General features: G+C 56.3%; 10 protein-coding genes across 10 annotated transcripts; 4 read left to right on the top strand and 6 right to left on the bottom strand.

The window, feature by feature from the left end:
• The first annotated feature begins 506 nt into the window (after positions 1–506).
• On the top strand, positions 507–2,478 carry GGTG_11688 (hypothetical protein). The gene is made up of 2 exons (XM_009229579.1): positions 507–1,358; positions 1,526–2,478. Exons 1-2 carry the CDS (start codon positions 705–707, stop codon positions 1,904–1,906), a joined length of 1,035 nt encoding a protein of 344 aa, XP_009227843.1. The 5' UTR covers positions 507–704; the 3' UTR covers positions 1,907–2,478.
• A 1,032-nt stretch (positions 2,479–3,510) lies between these two features.
• GGTG_11687 (serine/threonine protein kinase) lies at positions 3,511–4,804 on the top strand (the record flags this gene model as incomplete). Its single annotated transcript, XM_009229578.1, has 2 exons — positions 3,511–3,793; positions 3,936–4,804. The coding sequence occupies 2 exons, from the start codon at positions 3,511–3,513 to the stop codon at positions 4,802–4,804; spliced, it is 1,152 nt and encodes a 383-aa protein (XP_009227842.1).
• Positions 4,805–5,763: 959 nt separating this feature from the next.
• On the bottom strand, positions 5,764–6,674 carry GGTG_11686 (hypothetical protein; the record flags this gene model as incomplete). Its single annotated transcript, XM_009229577.1, has 3 exons — positions 5,764–6,069; positions 6,345–6,547; positions 6,671–6,674. The coding sequence occupies 3 exons, from the start codon at positions 6,672–6,674 to the stop codon at positions 5,764–5,766; spliced, it is 513 nt and encodes a 170-aa protein (XP_009227841.1).
• A 78-nt stretch (positions 6,675–6,752) lies between these two features.
• On the bottom strand, positions 6,753–7,831 carry GGTG_11685 (hypothetical protein; the record flags this gene model as incomplete). The annotated part of the gene is made up of 3 exons (XM_009229576.1): positions 6,753–7,316; positions 7,376–7,439; positions 7,584–7,831. The coding sequence occupies 3 exons, from the start codon at positions 7,829–7,831 to the stop codon at positions 6,909–6,911; spliced, it is 720 nt and encodes a 239-aa protein (XP_009227840.1). The 3' UTR covers positions 6,753–6,908.
• Positions 7,832–8,958: 1,127 nt separating this feature from the next.
• Positions 8,959–10,333, bottom strand: GGTG_11684 (hypothetical protein; the record flags this gene model as incomplete). The annotated part of the gene is made up of 2 exons (XM_009229575.1): positions 8,959–9,162; positions 9,296–10,333. One exon carries the CDS (start codon positions 10,331–10,333, stop codon positions 9,497–9,499), a length of 837 nt encoding a protein of 278 aa, XP_009227839.1. The 3' UTR covers positions 8,959–9,162; positions 9,296–9,496.
• Positions 10,334–11,059: 726 nt separating this feature from the next.
• GGTG_11683 (hypothetical protein) lies at positions 11,060–12,526 on the bottom strand. Its single transcript, XM_009229574.1, has 2 exons — positions 11,786–12,526; positions 11,060–11,724 (listed from the first exon to the last, which is right to left on the bottom strand). Exons 1-2 carry the CDS (start codon positions 12,374–12,376, stop codon positions 11,275–11,277), a joined length of 1,041 nt encoding a protein of 346 aa, XP_009227838.1. The 5' UTR covers positions 12,377–12,526; the 3' UTR covers positions 11,060–11,274.
• A 139-nt stretch (positions 12,527–12,665) lies between these two features.
• Positions 12,666–14,459, top strand: GGTG_11682 (hypothetical protein; the record flags this gene model as incomplete). Its single annotated transcript, XM_009229573.1, has 5 exons — positions 12,666–12,755; positions 12,826–13,168; positions 13,316–13,353; positions 13,468–13,585; positions 13,686–14,459. 5 exons carry the CDS (start codon positions 12,666–12,668, stop codon positions 14,192–14,194), a joined length of 1,098 nt encoding a protein of 365 aa, XP_009227837.1. The 3' UTR covers positions 14,195–14,459.
• Positions 14,460–15,596: 1,137 nt separating this feature from the next.
• GGTG_11681 (hypothetical protein) lies at positions 15,597–17,047 on the top strand. Its single transcript, XM_009229572.1, has 3 exons — positions 15,597–15,798; positions 15,888–16,544; positions 16,637–17,047. Exons 2-3 carry the CDS (start codon positions 15,923–15,925, stop codon positions 16,663–16,665), a joined length of 651 nt encoding a protein of 216 aa, XP_009227836.1. The 5' UTR covers positions 15,597–15,798; positions 15,888–15,922; the 3' UTR covers positions 16,666–17,047.
• Positions 16,752–19,381, bottom strand: GGTG_11680 (cytochrome P450 52E1). The gene is made up of 3 exons (XM_009229571.1): positions 17,651–19,381; positions 17,348–17,564; positions 16,752–17,265 (listed from the first exon to the last, which is right to left on the bottom strand). Exons 1-3 carry the CDS (start codon positions 18,999–19,001, stop codon positions 17,052–17,054), a joined length of 1,782 nt encoding a protein of 593 aa, XP_009227835.1. The 5' UTR covers positions 19,002–19,381; the 3' UTR covers positions 16,752–17,051.
• A 161-nt stretch (positions 19,382–19,542) lies between these two features.
• GGTG_11679 (hypothetical protein) lies at positions 19,543–19,984 on the bottom strand (the record flags this gene model as incomplete). The annotated part of the gene is made up of 2 exons (XM_009229570.1): positions 19,543–19,718; positions 19,926–19,984. The coding sequence occupies 2 exons, from the start codon at positions 19,982–19,984 to the stop codon at positions 19,598–19,600; spliced, it is 180 nt and encodes a 59-aa protein (XP_009227834.1). The 3' UTR covers positions 19,543–19,597.
• Positions 19,985–20,345: the final 361 nt, after the last annotated feature.

The following is a 20,345-nucleotide window of genomic DNA, read 5'->3' as shown; positions in this document are numbered from 1 at the left end:
AATGGAAGAGAAATCGACTGCTCCGGCGAATCGATCCCCTTGTAGCAATCGGCTCCCTTATTGCAACCGAATGTGCTCGATGAGCCGCACAATAAGGAAGGGATAATAGCGCAACTGCTGCTTGGGTACCTCAAGAGGCCTTCTCGTCTGGGCCCAACGGCCATGCGATTGACAGCGACGACGAGGGAGGTATGATACAGCATACAGTCAGGATGTTAATGGAGACCGGGATAGACCCAACTGACGTGTAATCGTCAGAGGGCCAACTACCTCGTTCGTGGGCGGTGATTTGAACCCGCACAAGTAGATGTACCCTTATTCGGACGGGGGTACATACTCAAGACCTGTACCCCGCTCCTCTACTGCATACTATCGATGCCGTTGCGGTTAGTCTGCCGGTAATCTTCGAGCGCAGACCTGGCCAGGCTGAGTACCTCCAAGTAGCTTTAGTAAGGCTGAGCACCTCAAATGTATTCGCGTTGGACGTGCTTCATTGGACAATCGATACTTATTGGGCACCATGCACCAGGACAGTTTACACTTGGGCATCCACGAATGATCGGTATCGTCACTTGGCCTGCTTGAAGTATATAGAATAATGATCCCCAGCACCCGACCCTTCTTCCCCTGTTGAACGGGCAGGCACGCCAACGGGTCATACCAACCAAGTCGAATACCAAACACCCAGCCTATCTCGCGACACCATGAGCCGAGGACCTCCTACGTTTATTGTCGGTGCCCGTTACGACCACTATTCGGGCGCTTTAATCGTCGTCCCCGCCCTTCTAGGCGCTGCCCTCCTCAAAATCCCGATCACACCTGCGGTCTTGGCCGCGGCCGCCCCCCCTGTCGCTGCCGGCATCTACGTCGTAGGTTCCATAGCGCTGAATGTCGCGGCCCTCGCTGCCGGCCCTCTGCGGGATTGGGTCACGTCTTCTCGCCGCGCCGCCGCCGCCGCGCTCGCAAGCGCTCCCGGCATCGCCAACAACCCCGAGTCCACTCGCGTCAGCCACGAGCGCATCGCCGAGGAGCGGCAGGGCCTCGACTTCGAGCTAGGCGCCACGCACATCGCGGTCTGCGGCGTCGCCGGGAGCGGTAAGTCGTCAATCGTCAACGCACTGCGGGGCCTGACCCCTACGGCTCCCGGCGCCGCTGCGACCGGGAATGCCGAGACGACGACGGCCCGGGCAAAGTACGCGACACATCCGTCAATCCAGGGAAGCACCCTGGAGGGGATCTTCCTCCACGACCTTCCGGGATCGGGCACCGTTCGAGTAACGGCTATCGAGTACTACCGCAGAATGAAGCTGTACCTTTTCGACCATGTCTTCGTCGTCCAGGGGGCGCGCTTCGGCGAGGTGAGCATATGAATTTACATTTTCTAACCAGGGCACACAAGCAAACACGCTCCTTTTTGCACGGTAATCTTTACATCCATCCCTCTTTTACACTCCATCAAGGGTTCCTTAACTACTCCGTCTACCACCTTTTTTTACTCGCAGTCTAATAACAGACATTTCTATAGACCGACGCAGAGATTATTCGATCATGTGTTATACAGGGACAAATGTTCACCATAATCCGCGGTCAAATGGACACACTCATAAACAACAAAATCCAGGACTCGGATGATACCATCAGCGACGCTGACGCCAAGGAAAGTGTCCGGGCGGAGTGCGCCGACGCCGTGGTGAACGAGATGCAGAGAGCCGGACTGCCTCTTGCAGCAACGGAGAGTCTTCTACCGCGGTACGCCCTAGTCAACAGACAAGATCTGCGGAGGCTTGCCATTCAAGACCCTGCCATGTGGCCGCAGCCTCGCGGCCCCACAGAAATGATGGAACGAGAGCTCCTCAAAGCACTGGGGAAGGCCAGCATCAGCGACGATGTGTTGGGTGTTGCGTGAGGTTCTGGACCTGAAGACAGACTAGGGGGCTTTCCTTTGAACGGATGTAGGCTACCAGCGGGCTTTATGTTCAGAGCACCACGGATGTCTTCGGAGGCGCCCTCCCTAACCAGGAATTGTGATCCTGAGCATCCAGAAAGGGAGGCGTTGGCTTTCAAAAAAAAAACAGGAGCCTCTGCCCCCTTTGCCTCGGGTCGTACGCTGGGCCACACCCTACACGCACTTGTTGTTTCCACGGACTACATAAGCTTCAGCTCAGCGACCGCGCATCTGCCATTATCCCATATGCTCGGACCGGGCGCCGAAGCCGTGCGAGCTGCATTCTCGGCGTTTGGCACAGTTGATGGAGTTGAGACGTCACAAAACGGAAGGGAACACATGGTGGTCACATACTAATTCGGGCTTTGGGATGCCGCCTGGGCCGCAATTGGCTCTCGCGCCGTTGAAATAATAGGTACCTAGGTAGGTAGTATACAAATAATTTCGTCTGGCGGAACCGGGTGCTACAGACAGAGGTCCGTTGAAAGAGCAAAACATAACCGTGCAACCCCTTTCCCTAATATCTTACCCCGACAGCAAATATGCGCATCTGCATCCGACTACAGAACTCCTCCAAGATCAAACGTAGCGCATCTGCGCAATCTGCCCAGTCCATCGAACTGCATCCCAATACGCCGGGGCTTGAAGGTGTGAAAGAGGAGAACATCCAAGACCACGGGTACATTTGCGCAAGCGCGCGCATCATCCCAAATGTTAGCCGGGCCACCTCGAGGTGGTTAGAAGCACCTTCCCTGTATCTAGTGGCCTTGTCTGTAAACTGAAGGCGCATGTTGAAGAGGAGGGAGTGTGATCCACAGAGGTTGGCGGGATGTCCGGTGTGACGCATGGTCGAAAAACGGGTGAGGCGTGGGAGGTTCCCAGGCTGGGCCAACAGACATCGATGGCGGCTGTGCACGCACAGTCATTGGTTGGATGCACCGCTAGCGCTGGCCAAATCGGGCTGTGACGGATCGCCCCATTTTGGGCGTTCCGGGCATGTTCATGTTGGTCTGGTGTTTGCCGCCAGAGCCCCACCAGACGGATGCTTTCATGTGGGGTTGTTGCCGCTGAAGCCTGGAGGAGTCACCTCGGGCCCCTTTTGGTCGCTCTGTAAGTTCCAGCTTCAAATTCCCAATCCTAGTTGGACCATATACACGCGCGACAGAACCACGACGCCGCCCCAAACACCATGCACGTTCCGGACTTTGGAAGAAGACGACGAAAAATAAAAGAGCGGCTGGGCCTGCCATTGATCTCCTCGACTGTTCCAACCAGCTGCACTGTCCAACGCAATCCTTGCCCTTTTTTTTTTCTCCCTTTTCCTCCCCATGGCGGAATTCGAACCCAAACCCAAACCCTAGAGGAGGGCGCCGCGCTTCGCCCCGGTTAGCTTCGAACACTGCGAGAACCCAGAGAGATACGAGATCGGTGGCTATCATCCTGTCCATCTCGGCGAAGAGTACGATGATGGTCGGTACAGAATCGTCCACAAGCTCTGTTGGGGTGGCTTCTCCACTGTCTGGCTCGCCCGAGACAATGCCGACCAGCGCTGGGTTACCCTAAAGATGGTGAAGGCTGAGGAGTCACCCGGCTACGAGGCCCGCTCTGTCGCCATGAACCATGCACATCTCGCCAATGCCCGCCTCTTTGCCGTGCCTGAGCGACGCTTCTGGCTGCAAGGGCCCAACGGCCGACACCTCTGTCTCGTTTTCCCAGTCCTGGGCCTGGACCTGTCCAGGCTCTCCCAAGGCCTCTACGCAAGGCTCAACTCTGAGTTTGCCCGCCAGGTCTCTCTGCAGGTAGCACAAGGGCTCGCGCTGCTTCATTCACTCGGCCTTTGTCACGGTGGTATGTCGTCACCTCTCTGCCTCCAAGGACAAACACAGAAAATTGAAAGGGCAACAGCGGCTGACTACAAATCCCAGACCTGACGCCGAGCAACTTGGTGCTGCGGCTTGCCGAGGATTTTGCCTCTTACAGCGAAGCTGAGATTCTCAGACTTCTTGGTGCTCCCAAGACGGACTCTCTTGGAACCCTCTCGGGGAGCCGCCGGAACCCCACGCGCCGAAGTACGTGGTCGCCCCGCTGGACCTCCGTGCCCCCGCTACCGTAAACTTGTTCACCGGCGAGGTTTGCATCATCGACTTTGACCAGTCGTTCGCCACTGCGTCTGGCCCCGCGCAGGGATCGTGGCCCGGCACACCGCTCAAGTATCTGGCGCCCGAGGCCTGCGTCGGGCGGCCCTTGAGCCCGGCCTCGGATATCTGGGCCCTTGGCTGTGCCATCTTCCGCCTCCGCAAGGGCGACGACATCTTCTATGACTGGGATACCAACTGCCCTGCCGACGCCCTCACGGTGATTGCCGAGGTCATAGGGGAGCTCCCCGAGGACTGGGCGCAGACGAGGTTCAACTACGACGGCTTCCTCGCCGAGGACGACGAGCCCGGCGACCCCTACCTGCCCCCGGACACCGCGCGACCCCTCGAGGGCCACGTGCGGGGCATCGTTGACGAACCGGCCAGCCTGTTCATCAGCGCAGACGGCAGGCTCGTGGACCCCGCCGACGTGAACCCGCCGTCTCCGATCATGCCCGAGTGGCACCCGCTCAGGGAGCCCTACCCGCCACCCCTGCGCTCCATGGTCTGGAAGCCGACGGCCATCTGCGTCGCTGGAAATTACTCCGTCGCCTATTCGTCGGGAGGCGAGACCGAAAAGATGCTCGAGGCATTCCCCAAGATCCCCGAGCGCGAGGCCGATCTGCTATTCGACCTGCTGTCCAAGATTTTCATCTACGATCCAGACAAGCGACTGACTGCCGAGGAGGTGGTGGCTCATCCATGGTTCCGTTTTTCTGAATGAGAGGTTTTTGTTGGATCTTCCGGATTGGGGTAGGTGTAGTTACTAGCGGTATGGCCAATAGAGATGCTCCTTCGACTGTTTTGGACAAGTTAATTGTGTTGACATACACTCTCCCTTTGGCTTTCCTGTAAGCAGCACGTGCAAATGAAGGTCCGAAGGCCCAACACTAGACGTATTCGCCCTTCCGGCTTTACTGCTGCATCTCCATCGACTTTCAAGATTCCCCGGGAACTACTTCAACGAACCACTAGTCCCAGTAGACGTACACTCGGAGCGCCTTGTGTCATCGCCGAGGCTGATAATGGCACTGTCCGAAAACCCATCCTCCTTCCTTCTCGAAAGCAGCACATTGTACATACCGAAGCACGCCTGGACCTAAACCTCCTGATCCCAGTCGGCATCCCCGTTCCCTTTCTCGAGTCTACCGGACGGCTCTGTCGTCCCGTCTGGCTGGACCGTGAGCTGAATGGAATCCACCGGGTGTACCACTCCTCCTTAAGCTCCCCTTCCTGCACCCTGCGGTAGAGTAGTACAGGTAAGTGATGGGATTCAGTAGGATCTGAAGGCCAAAGGCCGGCTACGAGAAATCTGCTATATACCTAGTAATATAGTAGGCAGGGAGGCTTGGAGGCCCGGATACGGGCCTATTATATGACACCCTGGGTGCCATGACAGTCACTTTGAAAGGAAACCGTGAAGTGGAGGAAAACGAAGTTGAAAAAGGCGAAAAGGGGCAAAAAGAATGGATTGATTGAGGATTACTTGGCATGCTGTGTCCTCCTAGCGTACGTCGGCGTTCCTGTCTACCAGTGAGTAGGTACCTGGGCTTTTCTAGGGGCTGGCGAAGGTGAAGTCTTCATGGCTGAGGATATCGTCCCCCCCCCCCCAAGGGATGCTATCGGCGGAGCCAAGAGCGGCAATGCTAAAGGCGCTGGCATTGACGCCGGCCCTTCTTCTTCCTAGCGAGCGCCACGACGCCCCGGCCGCTCTTGGTGACGACGACGCGAGCCCTTGCTCGCCAAGGCCTCGCAGTCCAACATGTGCTGGAGCCAGGCGTGTGTTGGCCGCCGCCGGCGGGCTTCTCGCCCCATGTGCGTGCGCATGCCCTCGGCGGTCACTGCGCTCATGATGGAGGTGGTCAACCTGGTAGAGCGCGTCGGTGATGTCCCCCGGGATCGCTGGACTTGGAGGCCCAGCTTGAGCGCGACACCCACACCGGCGGCGTTGGCCATCTGTATCGCTGACTCGACGGGCTCCAAAGGCGTCTCCAGTTAGGTTAGGGCCATGTAGACTGTACTGTAGTTAAGCTGGCGCACATATTTGGCGTCCAGGGCATATTAGCTCGGACGTCATGTTGCATAATGCCTCCTCCCTCGCCGTCCACCGGGATACGCGCCCCGCCTGTAGCTAAAATATGTTCCCTGCTGGCTTTGTCGTGGAAGCGAGTCTCTTGGAGGCGTACGTGGTCTGTGTCGATCCCGTAGTTGCTCAGTTTTCGCTTGATTATCCGTCCTTCTGGGTCGTTGCAGGTCACACATACCATGCGTACCTTGAGCTTGGGGTCGAGACTTTGGATGGAAATAGTCCCGTCGTTTGTGGTCTGGTCTGTCAGGGGCCGGCGGCTGCTCAGCCGGACGCATGCCAGTGCCAAGTTGTAGCCGTAGCCACCGGGTCTGTAAGTCCTGTTCTTCGTATCTACCTTCCAATCATCACCCGTCCCCGGAAGCTGTTTCGCCCTCTGTACTATGTCCATATTCAGAGACCCAACCACCAAGCCAACTGTGGGGGGTGGTCCGACAGGGTGTGCACTGACTTACACCAATGCGTCATAGCTTGCTCCCATCCCGCCACTGCGATGGCACTCACCCATCTCTGCTTCATCCCCGCGTTCCGTTCGTTGACGAGAATTTCACCAAGCCAAGTACCATGGCATGGTGTGTTTAATAGGGTAAAGGCTATATTGAGTGTTGTCATCTGAAAATGCTGCTTACCTGAGGAAACTATTTGTTAAGCCAAAGCCATATCCAAGACTGAGTCGGGCGGCCGCCTTCTCCTTTCACCCGTTGTCTAAATATCCTGTCTCGAGGGCACTCCACCTCCCAAGTTACTTTCCACCACCGCCGTTTCCACCACTTGCGCCACCACCACTGGCACCTCCTGTGCTCCCACCACCCCTGCCCCCAGCACTAGATTCTGTGCCTCCGTCTCTGTTGCGAGAGCCCCCTCCGCCTGGGCTGGGGGACAGCCGTTTTGGGGGGGGCTGCCCCGCGAGTGGCGAGGGCGGCGAGCGGAGCGGCTTCAGCCGGGCCCTGCCGCGCTCCTCCTCCTTGTTTTTGTCCTCGACGGACATCTTCGACATACCTTCCGAGAGGGGATCCGCCGCCGTCTTCTGCTGTGGCGGGGTGGTCGGCTCGACCACCACGCCGGGCGGGGGCGGGTTGGCCGTCGCGGCCTGGCCCGAGCCCTCGCCCTGGGGTAGACGGCTCGCTTCTAGAGCTGCGGATTCCAAGGCCTCCAATTCCCAGGCCTGAGTTCAGCAAGCTCCTTAGGGGTTCTCGAGGGCGAATCTACCGCTGAAATGTTGGGAGGGACCAAGATCCGCATCTTGGGGTCTTTCTGCTCGCGAGGGTTTTTCCTGAGGTCGATCGTTAGCTCGTTATTAGCTATGAATTTATCGAACTCCTGGATGTTGAATGGAGCTACTCCCGGTTTGCCGCCGTTCGGGAAATATTTCTTCGGTGTTGCTGAATAGAGCTTTTTTTAAAGATGCGTTTCGCACCCGATGGTGTTTGTTTTGTCTTGGCAAGGGCCAATGAGACCACCACCGCCTCTGATGGCTTCAGTATCCCGATAATCTTTATACCATACTGCCATGGCAGGGCCGTTCGTCTTTGGATCGGGCGCATACCATCCGGTCCCTGGCTCACAGCCGTTCGTACCCTCGATTCCGCCCTCCGCTGGGGTTAAGTCAGTGCACCCCATGTCGGCCCACCCCCCATGATCGCCCACTCTGTAGGCCCACAGCATAGAATCTTCTAGAGTACTCCCGCCCTTATATTTCTATCAATTCTAATCCGTTTTCCTTACTTTTTACTGCATTCTAATGCCCAAATGCCGGAGAAACAGTATACAAAAGAAGACGTCGAACGAGCCTTCGCTGCGTTGCAGGCGAAGGGCGAGATCCGACGGGCTGCTCGTTTTTATGGGATACCGGTGTCAACCTTACGCGGGCGTTTACGAAGCCGCCTACCTATCCGGCAGGCAAAAGAAGAGTATTAACGGATAGCCTTTGAGCAGGAGAATCGCTTGGCTAACTGGATTTTATTACAGGAATTTTTAGGCCTCCCTTTAACGCACGCGGAAATCCGGTTTTTTGCAGAGGAAATATTCCGGTTTGGGGGTAACTCCCAGCCCTTCGGGAAGCATTGGATTTATGCTTTTTTAAGCCGATATTTGGAAATCCGAACCGGAAAATCAAAGCGCATAAAAAACGCACGCGTTTAAGGGGCTATTATTGCAACGATAACGAAGTGGTGGCAACGCCTGCAAATACTGGAAGTAGCCCGGATCAAGCCGGAAAACACGTACAACGCCAACGAAGGAGGCTTGCAAAAGGGTAGGACCGGTAACGGGCTTGTTTTAGGCCTTGCTGGCACCCGGCCTTTACAACGTAAAAAGCCCGGGTTTCGCACGTGGACCTCGTTTATCGAATGCATTTCGGCCACGGGGGTATCATTGCTTCCCTTCATTATTTTCAAAGGGAAAAGCGTGCAAAAGCAATGGTTTCTTGCAAATTTGGGCCCTTTCCGAGGGTGGGAATTTATTGCTACAAATAACGGCTAAACCACGGATTTTACGGGCCTGGAATGGCTGCAAAAAGTGTTCCTCCCACGCACCCAACCCCTTACCCCTGAGCCCCGTTTCCTGATCCTAGATGGGCACGGATCGCACGTTACCAAGGAGTTTATGTTTCTTTGCCTATAAAGCAACGTTTTCCTCCTATATCTGCCTGCCCATACCTCGCACGTACTGCAGCCCTTTAATTTATCGATTTTTAGCCCTTTAAAACAGGCTTACCGCCAAAAGATCGGGTTTTAGGCTTTATTTACCTGCTTAATAGTAATAGGAAAACGTTAATTTTTAACGGCTTATGCCCACGCACGATCACAAGCAATTACTGCCTTTAATATAAAAGCGGGGTGGCGGCCGGCCGGCCTTTGGCCTTGCAATATGGCCAAACCCTTTATGAACCGGTTTATTTTCGACAACTTTAGCCAGGACAGCCGGCGAGCCGGAATTCAACAATCTGCAAAGGATAATAAGGCCAAACAACGTTTAACAATTCCTACCCGGACGTTCTAAGTGCCATGGGAAATCCCCAAGCAGTCGAGAGAGTTAGCCACGCAAATTAGCTCTATTAAAGCCCGGATCCCTGCAAGCCTTACAACCCGGCTTTTCTTCAGAAAGCTTTAAAAAAGCTACAGTACTTACGAATACGACTTGGTTACCGCCCATCAAAAAATCAGGCAGTTGGAAGCCCAATTGGAGGCACAGCGGCCTCGCAAAAGGAGAAGGGTGGCCACAGATCCCAACGAGACCTTCGTGGATATCCGGCGCGTTGCAGAGACGAGGGGTGCAGTTGAAGAGGAAGTGAATACAGCGTTTGAAAGCCCGGAAAATTCTGATCAGGAATCAGCTGTATCTTGCATCGAGGTTGCTTGAATAGAGGTAGAAATTTGCAGTTGAATGCAGTAGGGTTGGTGTTGATCGAAGCGTACAGAGTGGGCGATCATGGGGGGTGGGCCGACATGGGGTGCACTGACTTAGTGGCACTGGGGGCTTCCATGTCGACAAATCGGCTTCGGAGCCAAACGCGGTTTGCTCGCCACACAGGCCATTCTTGTCATGGCCGGTTTTTGTCGTCCCTTCCAGGCATTTCTCCATGAAAACGCCGGTCTTGCCTTGCCGAGAAAAGGCATTCAAGTCGCGAGGGAGTACGCCGGGGGCGCGAGCTGACGAACCTGCTACGAACTCGTTCGGTCCAGTGCGTTTGAGCATCACGGTACCCGGGGGAGCGTATAATTTTCGACCGATCCCTCCTCCCTTCCTGAAATCGTCTGCAAACGAGACGACTTGATGATAGGCGAACTCGGCCATGATTGCCCAAAACTTGTCCAGTTGCTCACGGTTGTGTTCGACTTTATCAGGTTGCGACGCGGATCCGAGCATTCTCGCGACGGCCTCGGCGTACCCATTGATGCGAAAGTGGGCAGTGAATCTAAAGATTGTCAGCTCCTTCTTCTCCCCGTTGGCAAGCTCCAGAGAAGGGAATGGGTCGATCTGAGACCCCAGGTTGTAAGGCCCTATTGGGCGAGTTGGCCCCAGCCTCCTCAGCACCACAGACCTACCAATGTCTGTCTTTGCCGGAGGTGTTGTGGGGGGTGGGTTGGGAGGTGGGTTGGCAGGCAGCGGTAGCCCGAAAGCCAGTGAGAGGACAGAAAGGCCTCCCAGGAAAGCAAGAGGCTTCATTTTGAAGATGCGCTGTGGGATGAAAGCCTAGTTCGTATGGCCTGCCCCTGCCGTAGGATGATTGGCAAGTGGGTGATCTGCGGATGTCTGGATACTGTAGCTGAAGGTGAACGTGATTTCTGATTGTATTGTGACTGAAGATAAAAGAGAAGGAGAAGTATGGAGGATGCTAGATGTCTGAAAATGTCGCTAGATTTCGGGGATGTTGCTGAATGGTTGAAAATGCTGATGCGAAGATGAAGATGTCATTTTTATGATCTTAATCAATGATACCGGCCTTCTATTATACTCGCCAACCAGTACCTGAGCCTCGTGCTGATATTGCGATTCGTTTGTCTCGGGGTGCAAATCTCCAATGCAGCCACCAACAACCGTGATTCGCCCTCCCGGCGAGTAATTGATGGACGAGAGCCCAACGCTGCACAGTCAGCCTTTGACCCAGAGCCAGAACCAACAGCCATGGGTGCACTCGCTGCGCCAACACCCAACAGTCGAGCCTGCTGATGGGTGCCGAGCGCGACATCGCACACTCAGCCTTGTTCCCCAGAAGCTGTTTATGGAACCGAACGTCGGCTCCTTGGTCAGGTGGTGTCACGGGTGGATCGCCTGCTGTCGTCTTTTTGGTCACCCGGGGGGCAGGGAGCCACACCACGCGAGCCCAGGCAGTCAGCACTAAGAAAATCCACCCAGCAGCCAGCATAGCCACTGACATGGAACCACCAACAAACACCAACAAACTGTTCTATTGAGGGATCGCGAGGCACAGTCGCGTGGGCACAGTATACTGTCTGGTCACTCCTTAGGTTGCTCAAAGACAAGATAAACGAACGCGTATGTTTCGTCAAAGTCACTTTTCTTTATCGACCGCAATAAAACTCACGCCGACTTGAAATAGTAACTGAATATTCTGAGGCTCGCCAGGGTTGATACAAACGTCCAGTCTAGTTACTGTGATTACTGGCGATGGGAGGGGATCCAGTAACGCCGACCTCGTGCTCTCGCAAGAGCTGTGCCAAGGCCGTGTAGCCATGACTGGAGGCCTTCCGCAAAAGAGTATCGATTTCAGGCAAATCCTTTAGAGCCTTTCCGGGACCCAGATCGCATATGAGGCGTGATATGAGAAACTCGATGATTTCGAGGCGCATTTCGCATGGGGCCGCTGGACAAGGATAACACTCCTCTCGTACGAGCCACAAGAGCGCCATCAGGTAATCCTCAACCTCACGGCGGCCGACTTCGTCAACGAGGAATCGCAGACCTTCGGGGGATCGTCTGTCGCTGACTACTTCACAAAAACATGCGTAGTGATGCTGGGAAAGCGCTACGCCGCGTCGTATCAAATGTATTGCAAGCTCGAGACCACTGCCGCCCGCGTACACGGCATTCTTCATCTATGCTCACGTCAGCATTTTAACGTACGCCGGAAAGGAAAGAGAAGGATAGTATGCACACCAGACGATTCCCAAAGCGCCCCTGGTGGTATGGATCGTTGATATCAAGACCGTGATCCAGCAGTATCTCAAGCGTATCGATCGCAGCCTTGCCTCTGCCACATGTCGCCAAAAAAATTGCCGTGCCGTCGTCGCTCCCATTATACCAGCGCGCGTGGACATCGGCGCCAGAATCCAATAGGAGCCGGACCAAGACGACATTGTTATGCGACACTGCCCCATGAAGTGACGTGTACATTTCATCATTGTAACCAACAGAGGCTTCCAAGTCGGCACCGAGAGCGATCAGGAGCGTGGCCACATCAAGGTGGTCGCGCTTCACGGCTGTCTGCAGCAGTGTTTCGCCCATTATAGCCATGCCTTCTGCGTCAGGGTAGTCGTGGTACATGCTGATGTCGACCTGCCCGCGAGACCGTGTCAGGGCTTCGAGCGCCACCTTGAGTCGGTCGAGATTGCCGCGGTGCGTGGCGAAGACCACCTCGAGCAGGAGCGCATCGTAGGGGTCCGCTATCGGCCGATGACGTTCGCGGCGGCGCATTTCGCGCAGCCAAAGTGGCAAAGATGGGTCATCGGGGTCATTTTCCAGGCTCATGGTTCCTAAAGAGCGGCGAGAGGAGACGAGACACCAGGTTGAACAAAACTGCTGTGGATAGAGAAATTGAAATGTCGCAGTTCGATCGAGACTGGAGATGGCGTTTTATGGAGTTGGTCCCCTGGTGGTTGTTGGTGCCTGCAAGCGTGCTCTAGCGATTGGTGGGGAAACGGAGAGGGCGGCAGCTCCATAAAAACCCGTCAAGCCAGCGGACCTTATACCAGGCGTCCCCCGGCCCACTCACTCCAACGACACAAAGAGAAGAAGCCAGTCCAATCCGCAAGGAAAGATGTCGGGCCCCAACCACGCCAAGTACCAGGAGCGTCTGGACTTCATCCAGCAGCGGGTCCTGACGAGGCACCTGGGACTCAGAGGCGAGGTTGGTATTTTTCCCAGACACCCCGTTACAAGTTGAACTATGTTTCTGATCCTTATCTATGGACGCGAAGGACCTGGAACGAACCACCGTCAATCCGATTCATTATGACCCAGACTGTCCTTTCAAATACAACAACTTCATTTATCACATCAGACTCCCGCCCTCGGCCGCATTGTTCCACGGTACCACCGTCGAGACCCAATGCCACCAGCAGCAGAGCTGCGTGCCCATCCCGGCAGGCACCAACGACTTCATCCTGAAACTTACCAACCAGGACGCTGAGGGCGCGCACTACGCCACTCGGGTCGAGAACGAAGTCGCCATTATGACTCTGGCCTCGGCTGCCTTGCGCAGCATCGAGCTGGACGTGGTCCCTCGCATCTTTGCCTGGGCCAGCGAAGCCACTTCTCAAGGTTGGATCCTTTAAGAGCGCATGCCCGGCACGCCTGGCGATGAGGCGTTTAAAACCATGTCCCTGGATGTAAAGAAGGTCGTAGTTAGGGACATGGCAAGGGTCCTTAAGGGCCTGCAAAGTTGCAAACTCCCCGACAGCATTACAGGTTTCGGCGGCCTAACATTTGACGGATCCGGCCGCATCGTAAGCGGGCCCATGTTTAACGTCGGCGCCGGACCTTGGCCTTCCTATTAGCAGTACTACCTTGAGCGCCTGCAGAGGATGCTCGCCAAGGCCGACGCCAACCCAACGATATAGGGTTGGCGGGCGAATGGTGTCCGGGAGCGCCTCGATGCTTTCCTCCAAAACGCATTCCCCGGACTCTTTGCCTCTTTTACCTCGAAGGATAGGAAGGTTATTGTGCACGGAGATTTTAGTGAGCAGTTCTCCACCTTAACCTCGTAAAACAGCCATCAGGCCCTTCTTTCCACGGCATGGACACCGTTTGCCATACGATACTAACCCTGGAGCTGCAGATACCAACAACATTCTTGTCGATCCGACCTCGGGCCGTTTAACGGCCTTCGTAGACTACGATTTCTCCACCATCCTGCACCCTTCGTTCGAATTCTTCCGCTTTTTTAATGGAGATATGGGCCAGCTCCAGGGCTGGAGCGGCGACGTAACGAACGAGAGCAGTGCCATGATAAAGGCCAAAATGGCTTTGAGGGAAGGAAAGCTGACCGGGACGTTCCCCAACGACCTCCCGGGCCCCAAGTGCCTCGAGGAGGGCGAGGAATTGACTTGGGACTGGGACCTTGCCAAGGCATGGGAGAATAGCTTGAAGGAGGTGGGTGCGGAACGGCCAAGCACTATGGCCGGCATTGAGAATATCGCAGATTTTGACGCCCTGCTCAACGCCATTCTGCCTTGGCAATTCGACAACCCCGACTTCCTCAGCATGCAGAGTGAGGACACGGTCAAGCGGATGGGTCTGTTTTTCGGCAAGGAACTGTTGAAGAGACTGGAGCACATGGGTTTTTAACTTGACCTCGTACACTTCTCTGGACTTCTCTCTCTCGACAATGGATCCAGGGAATGAGCTGAATCACATATCCCTTTTCGGGTTCGGCAATAAACCCCTCCGGAAGCTGCCCGTTGGGTGCCACCTGGTGGCCCCCTCCCCATCTACGTACAGCTTCATAGTCCTTGCATTCATGAAGCGTGTTGAAGTCGGGAAATGCCTGTGCAATGCAACCGTGGCCCCGGGTTAAAGCGTCCACACTTGCCCCAGCACACCCGTGTCTACACTGCACATCAGCACCTGTGGAAGGGTGTCAAGGCAATGCGCTTCCCGGATTGTAAATTTATTAGCTTCGCTGGTCGATCGCTCTCAAGCTGTAATGCTGCATTGTGAGTGGAACACGCTAGCGAAGCCATTACTTACCGATCTGGTAGCGGTTTATTTGCTTATCCGAACCGAACGCCGAATCTGTGGAACTCCCGGCAAGTATCAGGAAGGCAATGAGGAGAGTAGAGGGGCTGGGCACGGGATATCACACGATATCTTGACCGAGGCGGACATGTACACCACCCAGCCCCACCCTGTTGCACGGGAGGGCATCTCTACTGGTCACAAATCGGCCAGTCTGTATCTGGCTGAGATCCCCAAGCCCCTTTTCATGTCCAACTACCTAAACGCTACCGAGAAAGCAGTGGTGGCAGATTCATGTCGTTGGAATTAGCAGAAGGGGTTGGGGGAGATCAGCATGAAAGAAGATGTATCTTGACAACAATGCATTTAAGAGGGTGTCAATAACAAATGCATGTTTGCCCGGCCGAGTAGGCCAATAGTACATGGTGCTCCAAAGCGGGCTGCACGTACCCGTGCCCGTGGCATTTGATATGTGACGCAGGCGGCTTCCCTTGTTTGACCAACATCATTGGGAAGCCGGACCGCGTCCAGCCACCCACAGTGTCTCCCGTCGGCTTTTCCGTCTAAATAGATGGGCGCTGGAGTCGGGTTAGCTTTCTCTAGCCTGTGTCTCTGTTCGATAGGACCAGAGGACGGGCACAAGGAATGCAAAAGGACGGCAGCCAAGGCCGGCCGTTGCACAAGGCTGCTAGCACTTCATTTGCGTGCCCGCTGCTCTGTTGAGGATTGCACGAGCGGTTGGTTGGTGGCAGTGAAGGCGGCGGGGAGCGAATTTGGTGTGGCATCGTGGGGTAGCGCTAGTGGTCGTCGTCTTTCACTGCCGGGTTTTGTGATTGCCTTCCTTGGAGTCCGTGTTCGGCCGTCCCTTCCTTCCCTGGGCAGATGAAAAAATTCTTCCCCCAACCCAATATCCTGCCACCCTGAATTCCTCCCTGTTTTCTCGGTGACTTCCCGCTCCAATTTCTTCATTTCCCTTTGTTTTCTACAAATCTTCTCCGTTCTGTCTCCTCCATCTCGCTGTCTGATTCCTTGAGGACAGACGCCGAGGAGCGCCTACCTCAGTCTGCCCTCAACTTCGGGATACCATACACTCGTTTCATTCCAAACAGACACCACAAGACCCCAAAAAAAAATTCAGAATCGCACTCTCTGCTGTCTTCGGGACAAGGAGAACGAAACCAAAACGGAGGAGGCCGAGCTCCTTCAGCACCCAAGTATGCACTCGGAGAGAGGCCATATATCAAAATCTCGCGCCGATAGTTCACTCTAGCCTCCCGTCCAATCTCTGACCAGCCACGAGCAGCAGAGGAAAGAACAAGAGTGAAAAAAAAATCCACAATGGCTGGCTACGGCACCGTTCCCACAGACAAGAACGCCACTGTGGCCATCATCGACCCAGGTGCCTACCTGGGCGACTCCCACGCCTCGCGCCTCAGCACGACCGACATTGGCGTCATCGCGGGCGTCTCTGTCTTCTTCGGCATCCTCGTCATCGCCATCTTCGCCTGGCAGATCCGCGCCATCCGAGACCGCAAGCGCCTCGCCAGCGGCCGTTCCTCTCCCGGCGCCGACGGCGGCGACAGCGGCGGCGGCCAGTTCAGGAAGGGCTCGGGCAGGAGTGGCGACGGAGAAGAAGAATATGGCGGCGTCCACGCCCGCAAGGACGGCGAGGTCGAGCTGAAGGGTTTCGACGGCGTCGCTCCCGCCGCCACCGCCGGGAACCAGTCGCGCGCCCCGGAGCCCCCCGCTGCGAGCTTCAAACCCCAGAACCAAGGTATGCTGCTGCCGACGCCGCCTCTTCCTCCTCCCCCTCCTCTACCATTGCCGCCGCTGCCGTCTGCATTCGGACACAGCGAGCACCAGTTCTCTGAGGGCTCTAAAGAGGGCGCTCACGGCTCGCACTACACCGTCACCTCCCTGTTCAAGGCCCTTCGGGAGGGAAAGACCAAGGACTCTGGTGGTGAGTGATGCCAGAGTGTCTTTCTGTGACATGTCCTCCAGGTCTAGGCTATTTTGAACCCCTGGCTAACTTTCTCTTCCTCGTCTTGCTAGATATCAGGACTCCCGCCAACATGGTCTAGGGGTGGTCAAACTTGAAGAGAGATGCAGATTCAACGCAAGCTAGAACAACCAGAGATGAGAATACCAGGTTTCACAACATTTCTGGCTGGCTTTGCTCGCTACAAGCGATAATGTATATGGTGGGGCCCGCCAAGCACGCAAAGAAGCTTGTTGCGGTGAGTGCCATGTTTTGAAAGATGGCGTGGGTAGTCTTGTGGGAGCTCGATATCACTCTGTTTCTGAAAGACTAGGATTGCTGTTATGAGAGATAAACTGGGAATTCATGTACATTGTCGGTTCACATGGCCAAGACGAGCACCAGGTCAACAATGGGAAACAAGACTGCCCTTCTGTGCAGTTGTGGCACGCCCTGTCATATCCCGCGCCTCTTCGCATGAAGCCCGGATCACTTGGCGTCTCGCACCGGCGTCATCTTGATCCTGCAGCCGTTCTTCATCAACGAGATGAGGCTCACGTCTATCAGCAGCGGTCCCGAATCCACAGGCTCCAAAGACTCGAAGTTTTGCATGATGCGGAAGACAACGTAGGACATCTGGGTCAGGGCGAACTGCTGGCCGATGCAGATCCTGGGGCCGCCGCTGAACGGCAGATACTCCCAGCTGTTTTTATGGGTCACATGTCTATGGGTTAGCGCCGGCCCGACGAGAGGAAACGAACGTCAAGAGGATGTTCTCGACTTACCTGACGCGCAAGTCTTCCCACCGCTCCGGGCGGAACTCGTCGGCATCCGGGCCAAAGACGTCCTTCCTCCGGTGCATCGTATGCAGGAAGTAGCGGCAGGGCGTGCCCTTGGGCACGAAAATGGGCAGCTTCCCGTCCGGGCCTCCGCCGCGGGGCAGGACCGTGTCCCTGACGGTGTCGCGGGAGTTGGTCGGGACCGGTGGGAAGAGGCGGAGGGCTGTTTGGAGGAAATTCATCATGAGGTCAGACATTGATCGTAAAGACTAATGGGAGGGAGAGAGAGGGGGGGAAGAAAGCTCATACCTTCCCTGATAACGTTCTGCAGGTACTTCATCCCCCTCAACTCCTCCCAGGTCGGGTTTTCGATCCCCAGGCCCTCCATCTCGGCCCGCAGCTTCCGCACGGCGCCCGGGTCGCGGGCGAGGTAGTGGAAGATGCCCGACAGCCCCGCGGCCGTGGTGTCGCGCCCGGCCAGGATGATGGACAGGACCTGGTCCAGGATGAACTCCTCGTCGGCGCCCGAGTCGAGGAGCTCGTGCAAAAAGATGTAGCTCTTCTTCTCCCCGTCCTGCTGCTGATCCCCATCCTCGCCGCTCCCTACCACCTGCTTCTTCTTCTCCTTCTTCTCCCCTTTCTCCTTTTCTTCCCTCGCCGCCATGGCGTCGGCGACGTACTCGCGCACGTAGGCCCGGATCGTCTTGATGCCGGCCTCGAAGCGCGCGTCGGGCACGAAGCGCGTCAGCACGCCGAGGCGGGCGCGCTCGGCGCCCCTGAGCGAGCAGTAGTCGAAGGCGTCGAGGAAGGCGGCGGCCCCGGGCGGCGTGCCGCGCTCGAGCAGGCGGGTGCTGTGGCCGAGCATGAAGTCGGTGCTCGAGTCCATGGTCATCATGGCGAAGAGCGCCTGCAGCTCGACCACCCCTCCTCCCCCGCCGCCGCCGCCGCCGCCGCCACCCTCACCAGCGCCAGCGCCAGCAGCAGAACGGAGCGCGGCCAGCAGGTTCCCGACGTGCGGGTCCAGGCGCGCAAAGTCGGCAATCTGGTCGCGCACAAACGCGGGCCGGATCGACGCGCGCGCGTGCTGCCACAGCGGCCCGTTGGACGTGAAGACGCTGCGGGGCCCCAGCTGGCGGATGACGGCCAGCCGGCGCGGGCCCGCGATCTCCCAGTCGTTGAAGCGGGAGGCCAGGATCGCCTTGACGTTCTCGGGCTCGTCCGTCACCAGCATCCAGCCGCCGCCCAGCGCGCGGTTCCAGTGCGTGCGGCCGTGCCTCTCGAACCGCACCCGGGCCAGCTCGAAGAAGGTGCCGGCGCGCGCCGCCGCCACCGACTCGCGGAACCAGCCGATGCCCAGCAGCAGCGGGTCCGCGTCGGGGTACACGGCGGCGTCGCCGCAGCCGAGTGTGCGCGCGCGCAGGGCCAGGCGGAGGCGCGCGAGGAGGGAGTGCTGGGTCTTGAGGAGGGCGGCGGCCAGGAGGCAGAGGAGGCGGGCCTGCCACTTGCCGCCGGGCTCGTCGCCGCCGCCGCCGCCGCCGAGCAGTGCCAGCGGGGGGAGGGGGCGGCCGGTGGTGACGAGGGCCCAGGCGTTGAGGCAGGACAGGACGGTGACGGGGGCGAGGAGGCACGAGAGCGCCGCCCAGAGGTAGAGGCGCGCCATGCCGGATGGGATGTGTCTCGTGTTGTTTGGTTGTTTAGTTGGTACTAGGTACAGGTAGGTAGCTGGTACCTACGCTTTGCACGGGCGCTATCTACCCCGCCTCGTTGCTCGTTTCAAGTGTTGCGTCGAAGGATTCCCAAACCCAACACATGGCCTACCTTTTTAACCGCAACGAAAGCCGAGCGAGCTCATTCCGGGCTGCACACCATTTTATCCCTCTGGGCCATCTGACAGAAAAACAGGGTGGGAGACCCAGGGCTGCATACTCAATGTTGCATGCGCCACCCCTCCTACCGGCCGGCGGGGGGCCCTGTCTAGGACGATGAAGGCGCAATGGTGCAGCAATGGCGGCGGCTAGTATGTGCCTATCATAATGCCGCATCTGGATTTGGCATGAGATAGGATTCTGACACCTGGCAGGCACGGTGCCCGGAAAAAAGTCTGGACCGCAAATTTTTTCCCCCACCCAAACTCTACCTTTCCCACCACAATTGTACTAGCACCAAAGCCAAACAATATGCCCGCGCCGCGCTCTACGCCCAAAAAAAAACACGCGTTTAAGGGATTTGTGATTATTTTGATGCAAAAGGCATTACTTATAGCCATAATAACGTTTTTCGCTTTGCCGGAGTGCCGAAGTCTTCCGGATGGGCTCTTTTTTTTGTGGTGGTGGGGAATAAATTGCGGTCTAGACTTTTTTCCGGGCACCGTATCAGCCTACCACGATCCAAAAAAATACCTAGCTAAAAAAATACAATCAATGGTAGACTATGGGAAAGGAACAAACACGGTGAATGATATGAGAAACGAATTCTGGTTGTTGTAATGTAAGGCACGGCCTTTTATTGGGCGGTCTGCCTGTTTCAGGTTACACCTAAACATCGCCGGCTTTGATAAACTTTTGGTAGTTTGTGCAGAACATACATATACATACATATACATATATATACATATACATACCTTGATAGATGCGAGGTACCCATTCTTTGCCTTCTCGACTAGACTCCCAAACAAAAGCAGTTTATGCTCGTCTACATTTCGACTCAAGTAGGTAGGGAGAGAGTTCTATAAGCTCATATACATTGGTAGGTATTTTATACAGTATTTGTCACATGCCCTCGTCTCCTCCCATGCCGACGAAGCGTATACGCAACAGAGGCCAGGACATGGCCGTACACGGGGAAACAGACAAAAGTGTCGGACCCAGCGCTTGGCTTCTCTAGGGAGCCGTCAGGTTATCCATCATGGGTTCCTCGCCGCCCTCAGGATACCCTCGAGGATGTGCGCGCTCATGGCGTCACATCGCCACCGATGCCCTCCTCAAGTCTAGGTCGGTAGCACATC

The sequence above is a fragment of the Gaeumannomyces tritici genome, assembly GCF_000145635.1.
Source record: "Gaeumannomyces tritici R3-111a-1 unplaced genomic scaffold supercont2.7, whole genome shotgun sequence".
In the NCBI taxonomy this organism is placed as follows: domain Eukaryota; kingdom Fungi; phylum Ascomycota; class Sordariomycetes; order Magnaporthales; family Magnaporthaceae; genus Gaeumannomyces; species Gaeumannomyces tritici.
This window is presented reverse-complemented; position numbering and strand designations above follow the sequence as displayed.

Bases quoted from the DNA above. Each gene is read 5' to 3' on its own strand.
- GGTG_11683 (XM_009229574.1), bottom strand. From the start codon at position 12,376: ATGAGCCTGGAAAATGACCCCGATGACCCATCTTTGCCACTTTGGCTG. The intron at 11,725-11,785 runs GTGTGCATACTA...ACGTGAGCATAG, and splicing joins GGCGCTTTGGGAATCGTCTG to ATGAAGAATGCCGTGTACGC.
- GGTG_11681 (XM_009229572.1), top strand. From the start codon at position 15,923: ATGGCTGGCTACGGCACCGTTCCCACAGACAAGAACGCCACTGTGGCC. The intron at 16,545-16,636 runs GTGAGTGATGCC...TCGTCTTGCTAG, and splicing joins AAAGACCAAGGACTCTGGTG to ATATCAGGACTCCCGCCAAC.
- GGTG_11688 (XM_009229579.1), top strand. From the start codon at position 705: ATGAGCCGAGGACCTCCTACGTTTATTGTCGGTGCCCGTTACGACCAC. The intron at 1,359-1,525 runs GTGAGCATATGA...ACATTTCTATAG, and splicing joins AGGGGGCGCGCTTCGGCGAG to ACCGACGCAGAGATTATTCG.
- GGTG_11680 (XM_009229571.1), bottom strand. From the start codon at position 19,001: ATGGCGCGCCTCTACCTCTGGGCGGCGCTCTCGTGCCTCCTCGCCCCC. The intron at 17,565-17,650 runs GTATGAGCTTTC...TCCTCCAAACAG, and splicing joins GCAGAACGTTATCAGGGAAG to CCCTCCGCCTCTTCCCACCG. The intron at 17,266-17,347 runs GTAAGTCGAGAA...CCATAAAAACAG, and splicing joins TGGGAAGACTTGCGCGTCAG to CTGGGAGTATCTGCCGTTCA.